The sequence below is a fragment of the Grampus griseus genome (genome assembly GCF_964374135.1).
Source record: "Grampus griseus genome assembly, chromosome: 8".
Classification (NCBI taxonomy): domain Eukaryota; kingdom Metazoa; phylum Chordata; class Mammalia; order Artiodactyla; family Delphinidae; genus Grampus; species Grampus griseus.
The window spans coordinates 38,008,617-38,022,626 of NC_139002.1; the positions used below are offsets into that span (position 1 = coordinate 38,008,617).

The window sequence follows — 14,010 nt, forward strand, 5'->3', positions numbered from 1 at the left end:
TCTACAATGCTGGGCCAGGGGTGCAACGGAAATAGAATGAACATTAACTTTTTCTCTACCTGTTTTATACTTTCCCTATTACCCTTCCCATACCAATCACTTGCTTACTTCTCAGCCCTGCTTCCTACATCTTCCCCTCCTACAGCCACCATTTTTGAAGTTGTTTTAGAAACTGTTTATATACATTAGTCCATTCCATCCTAACAACCCCTACGGAGACAGTAGTAATACTACTTACATTTGAGTATTTTCTATGTATCAAGCATTATTTTAAGCATTTAACATGTATTAACTCATTTAATCTCTGAAGCTATTATTATTCCTATTTTAAAGATAGGGAAGCTGATGTTCCATGCCTTGAATTACACTGCAAATAACTGGCAGAGGCAGGATTTGAATGCATGACTAACTCTAAAGCAGCCTTTATGATTTAATGAACAACTATTTAATCATTATTTTCAGCCCCCAATCCGGTGAACATTTTGCCATCTCATCTCTCACATCCTTATCCTTTACGCGTCCCTATGTTCTCTTCCACCCTTCCTCATTCCCCAAGTCCCTCTGCCCCCTCATCCTGTTTGCCCACGTTCCTTTATTACTCTGTCCTCCCACTTTCCCTGACCTCCACATTCCTGTCACAATCTTCCCCGTCCTTAAGGTCCTTGTCTCTTTCTTCTCTTGAGACGCTCGTTCGTAACATTCCCTGTTTCCTCTCTCTTATTTTTAAAATGTCCCCTCCTTCCGCAGCCCTGGTCCCTCCTGCTTCACGGAATCCCCTCCCCTCCGGTGCTGCCCCCTCACTTTCCCATCGACCAGCGGAGGCACGGCGGACACAGCTGGCGCGGCGCGTGGGGGCGCTGGGGGTCACAGCGTGCGTGGCGCGTGGGGGGCGGGCGTCTGAGGGCGCCGCGGGGTCCTCCGGCTCCCCGGCAGCCCCCGCGCGCGGTGCAAGCTGGGGGAACATGGCCGCTTCCGGTCTCCCTCCTGGGCCGGCGCGGGCCTGACCGCGGCCCCTGCCAGTCGCACTCCGCCCTCCGTTTCTCCAGCCCGGCAGTCGCGGAGGTCGCTGCAGGCTTTCTCTCCCGCTGCCTCCGCCGCGCCATGGAGAAGAGCTCGAGTTGCGAGAGTCTTGGCTCCCAGCCGGCAGTAGCACGGCCACCCAGCGTGGATTCCCTGTCCAGGTAACCGGGACGCCCAGGGCCTTGCCCAGCGTCCGAGGGGGATGAAGAGGGGCCGGGGCCTCGCTGGATGGTGCCCCAGCTCGCCGCCTCTGGTTCCAGAAGACTGCGCCGGAATTCCTTCCCTAGGACTGGGAACGTCTTCTTTCTCCCTCTCTGGGGGTTAGAGGCTGGGAAAGAGGAGGTTAAAACTCACTGCTTCTCTTTCGGCTCCTCTACCTTTTGTATTCCGAGGTCGTTTTATCCGCGGTTGGGGAAGCCCCGGTTCATTACATTCTCTAATCTTTCATTACTTCTTAATTCATTTTTTGTATAGCTCTTCCCCCATTTCCTCCCTGCCTTTCTCTCTTGACCACTTTTTCCAGAATCATCCTCCAGTGTTTTCTCCATTCGTCTTTAAGTCTTTGCTTTTTGGTTTCTTGCCGACTCTTTCGTCTCTTTCCCTTCGCTTCACTTATTTCTTTTACTATTTTCCTTACATTCTGATCTCCACCCCCGCCCCCCCGCTTTTGCTTTAAAATGTAAGTAAAAATACCCATCACTGTGCTTCTCTGGTCTGAATCTTGCAGCTGAAAGTCATTATTCCCGAGTAACTAATGAGTGGTAGTTTTCTTCCTTCTTGGGCTACCGGTTCTCCAGGTTATTTCTCTTGTACCAGATGGGATTTTGAGGAGGACTTTACTATGCAGCTTTGCAGAGAGCTGTTGTGAATGTTAACTACACGTGTTTCAGACGCAGTTTTTTCCTTTGGTTTTAAAATAATGATTTAAAATTTTATTAAGAAATAATTGGAAGACCTGTATTTGTTATATGGCCACAATGAAATCAGGTTCTTTTCCATTGAAAAATAGTCTAGTTGTTATTAGAGAGTTATTAGATACTAAACCGCTGTGAAAACACTATTTTCATTTTTTCCTGTGAATAAATTGAAGTTGCTCTGTGTCTTCTAATTCACTTTGGATTCTGCTAGATATGGGTGATACTGCCATTTTTTTTCCTGTGGCTGTTCGGGACCTCATTGGGAAATCATTAGCTGATCCCACCGTTCTAAATTAGATTCTCCTAAATGCGTTCATAGCAACCTGCCCACACTGTTTTCAGAGTCCTTAACAAGCACAGTGTAATTGTTGGTTTAATTGTCTTCTCTACTAGGCTGTAAGCTACTTGAGGACAAGGATCGTATTCATCTTCATATCACCAGCATTAAACAGAGACCCTGCCTGTCAGAGGTGCTTAATAAATGTTTTTTTTTTTAATTTGTATATTGAGTTATCCAGGAGAGAAGAATTTTTCTTTGTGTTTGATTATGTACAGTGTACATTTGTTTTAAGTATTTTTTAAGTTTATGTTTATTACTTGGAAATTTAGAAAGCTGGGGATTTACACTCAGCTGTAAAATCATTCAGAAAACAGGTTGGAAAATTACAATTTTATGGGAGAATTACGAATGACAACTATGGCTCAGGATAGAATGTAAAGAACAAAAATGAGGCAACTAGTAATCTCATCCAAGGGAGAGGATTTGGAACCACAGGAGGTAGCATAGTGTTGTTAGAAAGAAAGTACTGGAAGTCAGGAGGCTCAGGCTCTTTTAAAGTCCTAGGCTCAGCTAGTGATTTGGCCTGTATCATTTAACCTTTCCAGTCTGCAGTTTTTTCATCTTTTGAAATAAGGGGGTTGATCTAGAAAACCTGTAAGGTCCTTTGGAGCTCTAAAATTCTTTATCTTAATGATAATACTTGATGATAATAACCTTTGTTATGAATTTTTGCAATTACACTAAATAAATGTCTGTTAGTATTACAAACTAATGTACCTACCTGTGCCACTTAAGCACAATTATTTTCTAAAAAAAAAAAAAAAGTCCAGCAACTTTAAAGTTTATATATATACATTTTTAACTTCTTAATGAAACATTATGTTACATATGAATTTGAGAAAATTAAGAACTCCTTGAATTTTGACTAGAGTATGTTAGCTTCATCCCCTCCAGACAAAAATATAAGTATGACTCTACTTCCACAGGAAAATGCCAGCTTTTATTCCTCTTCTCTAGAAGGTGGAAAAATAACATTTGATTGTCTACTGTATACAGTCCACCCTGCTAAATTCTTTCATATCTTTTATTTCATGAATCATTACACCTGTTTGTGGTATTCTCTTTAATCAACATTATAGAAAAGCTGCATTGTAGACACTTGTTAGAAAGCCTAATTTTAAACTTAATTTAGGGTAACAGTCACAGATGATTCTAGTACATGGGGGATGGGGGTGGACAACTGTGGTTATAAAAGCAATGTTAAGTGGCTACCCAGATTAAGTTTATTACTTTTGTTAGCCTATAATAAAGCAAAATATTGGTGTTTGAACTGTATTATCTCAGCCTTTTGCAGAAATCTCACCCTTAAATTGTAGTTATGCTTTTGTTTTATACAATTAGGAAATTTTCATTTTCAAATTTTCAATTAGGAAATTGCCTTGTGAAATTGTTTTGATATCTCCTGTAGAATAATAGTTAATAATACTGTTCAGTGTGTTACAGATTGTCTTTTACACATTTGATTAACAAATTTCTGCTGAGTTTAGTTCCAAGGAAAATTGTTTATGCAAAAAATTATATTTCCTATTTGTTTGAAAATGGAAACTATTAATGCATCTTCAATTTGGCAAAAGACTTAAGTCAGATTTATAACTGAAGTTGGTAATATACTCATCTTTAATTTCTTCAAGTACTTCTGTTAGATGAATTCATTTTAAATATTATGTTTAAATGTGTTAATTTGTAAAATGTTTTACACTGTTCTGGGAAGTAGGAAGAATATAAATCTGAAAAATAGTACTGTAACCTATGTGGTTGCCCATTGTTTTTTGGAAAATGACACACTCCATTTAAGTTGGGTGACTAGCTCTTGTGGGATCTGTAGTTCACACTAAGCATATATTGAATCTTGATATTTATATATCTACTGCCTATGTATGTATCTATAAATCTGTAGTCAGCTCAGAATTGCCGTTGCTCTGGCTTTGCCTTCTAGGTCATCATAGGCCTGATATCTTTGGTCACAGAAGAACAGTTTCATTCTTAATATGATATTCACATAGCAGTTTCCTAATCAGCTGTATATGATTAGGAATTACATCGTCTTGCATCCTTAAAAAAAGTAATTTTCTTTGGTGAGTCCTGCTTGGTATTGTGTACTTCAGTGAGCTGTTCAGCAGCTCTTGTATATCCTGCTATTGTCCATTCATCACACATGTTCTGCCCCACAGAGAGAAAGAGTTGTGAAAAAATTCACTTCAGCACACTGTTTATCTGGCTGTATTCCATAATTTTCTTCTTGTTGGTTTTGCTCTGATTCTTGTGTAGGATATTGATAAAACAACACTGTAGGCTGGATATGGTAGCTAGGGTAGGCCTGAGCCTTAGAATTGTAGAAGTTATACAGCAGAATTTGATACTATATTGGTACTATTCTGCCTTCTTAGTCTGGTTTTCCATTTTGTACACTGTTATAAAATGTACTGCTTAAGTGAGTTTCTTTGATTACTTTTTACAGTGCATAATCACATGCTAATATATCTGGTGCTGAATATGTGCCCAGTGAATGATTGAATAAAGAAATGTTGACTGAATGTTCACCCCACTTGTCTTATTTGCTGTTTCTATTCAAAGAATTAAAAAGGGTTTTCTTATGTGGATTTGGCCTGTAAAGTCACAACTTCAGGTTCAAGCTGGGAAGTTACCCTTGCATGAAGCCTCTTGACACCCTGAGCTATTTTATTGGCTGCATTATCTTTTCTGTGCCCACTCCTGCATGTCTTCACAACATTGTTTCCTTAGCCTACCGGATTTTCCATCTGTCTTGATTACTTTGGTCTCTTTCTCTCTAATTTATTTTTTCAGTCATTTTATTTAATGTATATTTCTTTCATCCTATATATATATATCCTCATTTTCTAATTACTCTGGGTACCACTTGTTTGTCTCAGATGATTTTGGGTTATCAGTTGATTTCTAGTCTGTATAGTCGTTAGTATTTATGAGCATTCTGTATTTACGTTTAACTTAGATTAAAAAAAATCAGAGGGGAGGTGCACATAATGTAATCAAAAAAGTAGCTCCAACTAATTAGATTTTTGAATTGCGTGTCTTCCTTAAAATTATCATCATTTGAAAACAGTAGATCCTGGATTTCTGTTTCTATGAGTTTTGATGGTACTTACAGCCTGAAGAGGTAGGAGAGTTTTTAAGATTTCTAAAATACATTTTGTCATAAGGTCTCATTTCTAGTTTCAGCCCCAAGGTTACTTAGAGGTGATGTAAGTAGGAAATATCCTTTTAGGTTGTTTTTTCAGTAGTGGTGATGGATTTGTATCCAATCACACATTCTTGCCAATACCCCTTTTGACTCTTGGCATGTCTTCTGAGGCAGCTGGCCTGATTGGTGGTAGAAACTATAGCTACAGAACAAAGTGAAGCTAATAGGTTGAATCTCCAACCTTGGCCTTGTTATTAACACCTTGCATCAGACATTGAACATTTTGGTAGCCTAAAAATTACTTATTTTGGGTTTCATTATAACAGGACCCTAAAAGAACCTTAAAGTTCTGTTAGATAAGATCCAATATTCTTGTGAACTAATCAGTAATTGTATATATCTTTCTGGAAGAACATTTAAATTACTTACCAATCAAAAGTATACAAGTTAATACTAAGGCTGAGACTGGGTCCTGTGTATGTTTTATTCTTTCTTCCTTATGCTATCATCAATAGTCTTCTATTAATATAGGTCAGTAGTTCCAGGACAGTAGCATCAGCATCCCTTGGGAATTTGTTAAAATACAGATTTCCTGGGCCTACCTCAAGTCTAACTGAATCAAAAGCTTTGGGGGTGGAGACCGCAGTTTGTATTTTAATAAGACCTCCAGGTGATCCTGATGCATGCTGAAGTTTGAGAACCATTGTCTTGGGTCTTTTCCTGATTGTTGCCTAGTAACTCCATCAATATAAGTTGAAATGGACTAGATTAAGATCTGTGTTAGAACTACTATAAGCCTGTTACTTAGCACTTTTGTAAAAATACTGACTGAAGTAGTGAGAGGTAAAAGTCATCTCTTGTGGATTTATTGTATCTTGCTTTTTGGAAATTTCCTGAGCTTTTTTCTTTCGTAGCTACAAGAAAGAACACCAAATCAAGAATATATGTTTTAGGGTTTTCTTAAAAATAGATCCTTGGTGAGATGCATTAGTGGTAACATACATATTAAAAAAGTATTATAAAGAATTCCAGGAGGCCATCACCTGAACCAATAAAGGATTATGTCCAAGGGAAGGAAATAACCCAGATACAGATGTTCAGTAAGCAGTGAGTTTATTTTGGAAAGCTGCCAGTTAATGCTATTGTATTCAAATTCATCAGGGACAAAGGTTGCATGTGATTCAGGACTTGATCATTCTCTAGATTAGTATAGAATATTTTCTCTTTTTAAAGGAAGTTAGTTTTGAATAGGTAAAGCACTTGCCATCTCTGGGCCTACTCTATAATTTAGTTAAATCAGTGGGTAGGATTAAAACTATTGAGAGGTGATATGGATAGGGAGTGATCTTATAAGCCTGCATTCCACAGGAAGTCAGGTTAAAAGCGGAACTATATAAAATGAAAAGATTGATACAAGGTTCTTAAAATTAAAGGGACTAGAGAAGATGCCCTCTTAATGAAAATAATAACCTCAATTCCCTTTCTTGTAGCTTTATTACACAGAACTGATTGTGCTTATCCCTCTTAATGTGTTTCTCTACACGTACCAATGTTGTCATCACTATAGACCACTAATGAGCAAGCTTCACAATTCTTCTCCTGGCCAAGTACATAGTACCCATGCAGTAATTGCTGATGAACTTTCCTTCTTTCAAAGACTCTTTACTGGATGTGATTAACTCTTGACCTCTTTAAGTACTTCTTAGTCTAGATTAAATAAGGGCAAATGCTATGTTTTCAATATAATAAAAATTAACTTTTAAAATGTTTCAACCTATACACTTCAAAAAACCTAAATACACTTACTTGGAAAACTCTTTATTATTTTTTTAAAGTTAGGATTTAGGTTTAGAGTATAACAGAAAATCAAACTAACAGTGGCTTAAAACAGATAATTTTGTGTTTTTTTTTCCCCCCACGGTAAAAGCCCGGAGATAGTTAATACAGATCTGATATAGTGGATATAAAGTATCAAGGACACAGACTCTTTCTGACTTAGTGTATGTTACATTCCAGTGTTAGCTCAAAAACTGAAATTGCTATTGCAATGCTTTACCCATTGGATCTTCATTAGTTGAAAGGAAGGAGGAAGGGAAGAAGAGAGGCATGTTCCTCTATGTAAAGAATACTTCTTTTGAAGTCACATACCGCCTTTAAGCTTACATCCAGTTGGCCAGATCATGGTCCCATGGCCATACCTAGCCACAACGGAGGCTAGGATATGTAGTCTCTTCTGGGAGGCTTTATTCTGAGCTGGACATTGGAGGTCTATCTCTAAGGAATAGGAGAGAATGGGTATTGGAGATAGTCAGCAGCTTCTTCCACGTATACAAATAAATCATCTTAAAGCAAGGAAAATATTTTTCAGTTTGAGTGTACAACACTTAATTTATGCCAAAGGCGTTCTTAGATTTGCCTGCAATGACCATAATAGAAAATGCTTGGAAAGAGATGATATATCATAGCAGACCGAAATAGAGAACTGTATCTTGGAATGCTCTAAACTCTTGAGTTTATAAGCTTTTTACTTTTTTTTGTTTGTATTATCTTGGGCCAGATTTTTATAATCTTAATCTAGGACCATAAAGGGGATAGACTTATTAATTGCCAGGTGATTAAGAGAAAGGCAAATAGAAATCAGATGAGAAATGATCAGCTGTTATTTCATTTGAAGAGCTCAAGGAGTTGCCTGGTAAAGTAGTGGTGGTATGAGGATGATGGCCTACACTGATTACTCCTCTGCAGTTTGGCGTTCATTTCCAAGCCATGTATCTATGTGTTGTATCTCCCCCTAGAATATTGCATCAGGTCATACTTAGGTATTTTCTCTCCTTTCAGTTCAAAATCTTTGGTCTTCATAAGAGAAATAAAGCAGGCCATTTTGGGTTATGTTAATTTATGAATGCTTTTGCCAGTATCTTATGTTTATTTTTACATCTTCAACCTAAAGGTTTGATTGAAAATTCAGGGAACTCAGTGTTTTATGCATTTTTGTGTCATCTAACTTAAATATTAATATTTTAAGCATGTAATGTCAAACAGAGGAGTTTAATCATTTGGGGATAAGTAGAGGAGGGTAGAAGAGTCTCTTCTGGGTTGATACAGCATTATTCATTGTGCTCATAGGGTTTAATAGGCATGGGTTACAAATGTATCCATCTCCTTAACAGAATTGCCATTACTGAAAACAGCAAGTGAATAGTTGTTCACCTAGGCCTTTGTTAGGAGGTTGTATATTAGCAAAAGGTGTAATAACTTTGGCTGATGATGGGCTAGTGATTATGAGCCTTAATTTTCTTGAGTTGAGCCGGGAAATGCAGCAAATGTCAAAAATAAAATTTTAATATGATATGAATGTCCTCTGTTACTAGTATTGGATAATACTCTTCCATTTTAACCAAAGGCAGTACCTAAAAATATGAACATCTGAGATAAGCTTTGCTTTTCAAGTGGTAGAAAGTTGTTGTAGTAAACAATTAATAGTATTAATATCAACAGTCCCAATAATAATAATATAAATAATAGCACTTAACATTTATTGAGTGCTTACTATATGCTAGGCATAGTGGTAAATCCCTTATATGCATTTTCTCATATAATCCTCATAACTGTATAAAATAAACAGTATTACTGTTTCCATTTTACAGATGAGAAAACTGAAGATTAGGGAGAGCGGTTTGACATTTGAACCCAAGTCATTTTTAACGTCAGAGTCTCTGTGCCGTAATGAGCTCATCATACCTGACGATCTGGTGCCCCAGCTCCAGGGCAAAACTTGGTAGTTAAGGGCAGTCCCAGGGCAGGTCAGTTGGGTTGTTTTGATGAGGAAATGAGTTTCCTTGACCAGCTGTACTGCTGAGCAGGAGAAGGATAAGGTACACAATACATTAGTGAATTCAGAATGTCCATCTTTGGAGAGAATTTTCTCTAGCTTTGAATGTTTTTTCTTCTGACAGAAAACAGGATTTTTTTTTCTTTGCCTGATGATTAAGAGGATAGTATCATTTTCATTCAGAAGAATAGTTTTACATTTTGAACATCAGATAAATAAAAAAGCAAGTAAACATGATGCCTCTTCCCAACCCTCCCTCCCCTGTAGGCTTCACAGAATACTTTAGAATACTTTACTGTAGGGTTCCTTAAATATCTGAATTCCCCTAAGTTCCTTTGTGTTTGTTTACAGTTAATGTGTTAAGAGCCATTGACATTTGAAGATCATCAGAAGTGAAGATAAAACATCTCAAAAATTATAATGTAAGTGAATGGGAAAATGGAAATAAAAAATGGACAGAAGGGAATATTGCCAACAATATTTCTGCAATTCATATATTACCCCAAATGCAATTTATGCATATGACTAACCAGTAACTTCAAACTTTAGTCCCAATTCCAAGTCCTAGTTCTTAAAATTCTGTTCTCTTCTACCTAGGGAAAATAGCCACTAAGTTTTAGTCATCAGTAATTTTCCATTAGGATTCTTTTGGCTTCCATGTACTGTTTTTTGCTTTTTTCTCCTTAGTACTTTGCACTTTCACAGGGGGTTATGTTGTATTTAAAATTGTACGTGTGTAGAGACTGAGGTCTTCGCTTTCTAGCTGCTGATGTATGTTTTGCACAGTTTTAATTTTACTATCATTCTTTATGTTTCTTGGCAGAACTATGACCAGTAAGCTAGCTAGCCTCCTCCCTGCCTTCCCTTCTGTCTTTACCAGCTCCCTTCCTTCCTTTCTTACTCTCTGTAAGTATTTGTTTAACATAGATTATGTCCTGAACATTGAGCTAGATCCAGAATTCCTAAGACCTTGTTTCTGAAATAAGTTATGTCATCTTGTTATGTCATCTTTTTATACAGTTGGTACATTAGAGATCATGTAGTTAATTTCTCAAGTGTGGCTGAGGCCCGCCTGCACATCTCAGTCACTTGTGGTGCTTGGTGAACACTTAGCTTCCTGGGTTCCAGGCCAGACATTCTGAATCACTGGGAGTGGGCCCAGGAGTCTTTACTTAAAGTGAGAACCCCACCGATCCAGTTACTTTTTGGATTCTAGTACAGCTCTATAAGTTTGCAGTTGAGGGAACGACCTAGAGAAGTTTAATAACTTTACCCAAAGGCACCATAAGTGTTAGAAGACCAGGAATGGTTGGTGGTGTTTTCTCCAAAGTCATGGAGATATTTAGTGCCAGAAGTGATCTGCTGACTCCTAGACTTCAAGTCACGTTGTGGGTTTTATTAGGCCAGACAGCGTATATATATAAAATCATAGGCAGTTCATCACTGTTCCTGAAAAAAGTAACTAAAAAAATAACTGAAGAACATCAACTGTTTGTTTCTTCATCTTTAGTCAGATATATGACTGGTTCTGATTTTGAAATCACTGGGGTTGGGGGAAACCCCTGGTAGTCCAGGAAGAGGAAAAAAACCTTTTATTCCCCCCATGGCACTATCCCTACTTGGTCTTTAAATTTTATGCTTCTGAAAAGGAAGGATCTGATTTCCTTTTTGAATGATGGGTAGCTAGCATAGTGCTTTGCAAATAGTAGGTGCTTGATAAATAGTATGAACAGGTTACTGTTAAAACTTTGTTTTTTTTCCTTTGTATTCTATAAGCTATTATTAGGAGTGGTTTTATTTGCATTGTACAGAAGCTGATACTTTGTATACCATGCCAGAGACCTTAAATAATTGAAGTCATTTATATTTATGATACTCCATTGTTGTAGTTGATATTCACAATATCTCTGAGGGACTAAATTATTCTAAAGTATTTTCTGAACTATATGTATTTGAATTAATTTTAATGTTGTATGTGTTTTATATTGTATTGTGTATGGCATATTGATAGTTACTGAATTGTAACCTTACATTAGTAAATGTCGTTATCCAATTTTCTTTGAAATATTCTGTAATTCTCAAATTAACGACTGAGTTTAACTATAAAATGCTATTACTCAATTTTCCGGAAATTTTGGGACATGTTTTAACTGTAAGATTTTTAAAGACATTTTAAGATCACATATTCATTTCTAATAAGCTGTATTTTTGTAATTTAAAATTTTCTTCCCATGAAATATTTTTGTTTGCTCTTTTTGTAACCACAGACTTAAAATTGTAAATATGGTGGTTCTAAAAAGGAGCCTTATCACGCAGTATAATTCCTTCATTGTATTCCTTGATACTTTCTTAGGCCTGTGGTTTTTAGTTCGGATTCTACTTCTTAACTATGACCTTGGATGAGTCCCTTGATTTCTCTGAACCTGATTCCCTTATCTGGAAAAGGGTAAAATGATACTTGCTGTCCTATTTTTACAGAATCGCTGTGAGACCTAAATATGGTGACTTATGCTGATGACAATAATTTAAAAGAATAGTTAATGCCTGTGTAGTGTGTACCATGTAGTAGGCACTGTTTTAACTATTTTACATATATTCATTTAATTTTCATAACAGTCCCGTGAGGTATAAGAATTATCATTATCCCCACTTTACAGATGAGGAATCTGAGGCACAGAGAGGTTAAGTAACTTCCTTGAGGTCACAACAGGGTGGTAGAACCAGAATTTAGTACCAGGCAATCTAGCCCCAGAGTTGGTAATATGTATGGAAGATAAATGTGTATGAGAGCTCTTTGACATTTGTAAAAGGCTATACTAACGTTAAGTATTATTATTCTAAAAGTACTTTAAAAGAGAGATGTTTTCCTCATCCTTTTTATACAGATAGAGGAAAAAAAGGCAAAAACAAGCAAGAAAAAACAACCAGCTTAATCTGGTAAATAGAGAATAGTATTCAAAATTAAGAAGGGATAAATCACAGAATGATGCCAATACATTAGATTTTTAATTTAACCATTCCAGGCTAGGAAGAGGAAGAGACGTTGAATGCTCTTATTTTCCTACAAAATGTTTTAGTGAGTGCAGGACAAAACAAAATAAAACACCTATTCACTTATATGACTGAAGTTTGTGCAGAAAAGTAATATCTCATTATGCTGATGGGGTCGTTACCAATTAATAGTAATAATTTGTTTTTCTCTGTCTTGGGAAAACAAAATGTCTGTCTAGATAGCCTAAAGAATGGATATGTGACTTCATGGTTTTAATAATGAATTCAGATTTGCATGATGGAATGAGAAAATTACATGCAAGGTCATTTATCAAAGCATGAATTCCCCGTGTGTTTTCTATTGTTTGTCCAGTTAAAAGTGTTTGTTGAGCAAGCATTTACAGAATAGGTCAACTCTCCTCTTTTTAGTGTTTCTGCCCTTATACTTCAATTTGGATGGAAGTGTTCATTTCTGAAAGGAAATGCAATTTCAATGTAGTGTGCTTTGAGCTCTATTCTTTCAACTTTCAGTTTAGTGCCACATTTTTCCCAGCTAAATTGCTAACTTTTCCTCTCTAGGCTACTTATAAATCCATGTGAGTTTTAATTTCAGCTCACATCAGAGTTTGTATCAGGATTTTTGAAGGGGTTCTGAGAAACTCTTTTAAGGAGTTGCTGAGGGTGTTGGGATTGGTGCTGGGACTGAAAGTCCCTCCTCCTGTCCAATTCTCACCCCATTCCCTGTGGACACACTCATTTTGGCTAGAATACTTTGGCTTTTACCTATTTATTTATATTTCCAGATAGGATCTTTGAAGAAATAATACTCTGCAGAAGAAAAACATGTATGTAAACCATTTCTATACAACCTGGTTTTTCACACTTTCTGTTGCATTACCAAGTAATATGCCCTAACTTTTAGTTAGGGAAATGTAGTTGATAGACCTGAAAATAAAATAATACAAATTAAACTGTATCCAAGGTCATGTGTACCTCAGAACCTAGGGATTTTCCAGACTAAGTGCCAACATGCACTGCACCAGCTGTCTCAGAGCTCAGATCTCCTTTGTTTCTCAGAAGAATACAAAATGTAGGCTCTCATCTGTCAATCAGATGCCATGATGGTAAGATCACTTATGTCATCTCTTTTATACTATAGATTGGTTAAGTTAAGAAATTCAGATTTCTGGTGTAGCATTTAAAAAAATAATTACTATAAGCTGTAATTAATTTGTTGGGGGAGTTGTTTTTCTATTTTGGAGATCCTGCAAATATTCTGACAATACGTCTTTTGTATCCTAAGTGCATTATACACACTGCAGGCCCTTTTTTTTTTTTAATAAAATTTCCCAAAGAATGACTAATAGAGCATGAACAGTGCTTATGCACTGTAGTCCATTGTGTAAGTATTGACAGCAAAATTTGCATTTCTAGAAAAGCTCGTTCACAGTCAGAACGTAGAATACATTCTTTAATGTTCTTGGGCAAACATGCTATGTATGTGTTCAGGACATTACTTACAGGAGAATACTTTTTTGAAAAGAACCTTTTCTTTCCATGGAATACTGAAGAAAAATTGAATTAGCAGTAGGAGTGAAGCAGTTTAAATAAGGCAAGTGATTTAAATCTTATTGTAATGATTATAGTCAGTAATGACTGGAAATAAAAGAAATTAAATCCTCGGGAGGCATTGTTTACTAGGATATATGGAAAGATAGGTGACTTGTTTCTAGGTTGTTTTGAATTAAGA

At 36.8% G+C, this 14,010-nt stretch overlaps 1 protein-coding gene across 1 annotated transcript in view; it reads left to right on the forward strand.

Moving 5' to 3' along the window:
• Window positions 1-930: 930 nt before the first annotated feature.
• Window positions 931-14,010, forward strand: part of MTMR2 (myotubularin related protein 2) — a 108,344-nt gene continuing 95,264 nt past the window's right edge. Inside the window, exon 1 of the mRNA XM_082659928.1 lies at window positions 931-1,181. Within this exon, the coding sequence (XP_082516054.1) occupies window positions 1,102-1,181 (80 nt within the window). The 5' untranslated portion in view covers window positions 931-1,101. The remainder of the gene's footprint in view (window positions 1,182-14,010) is intronic.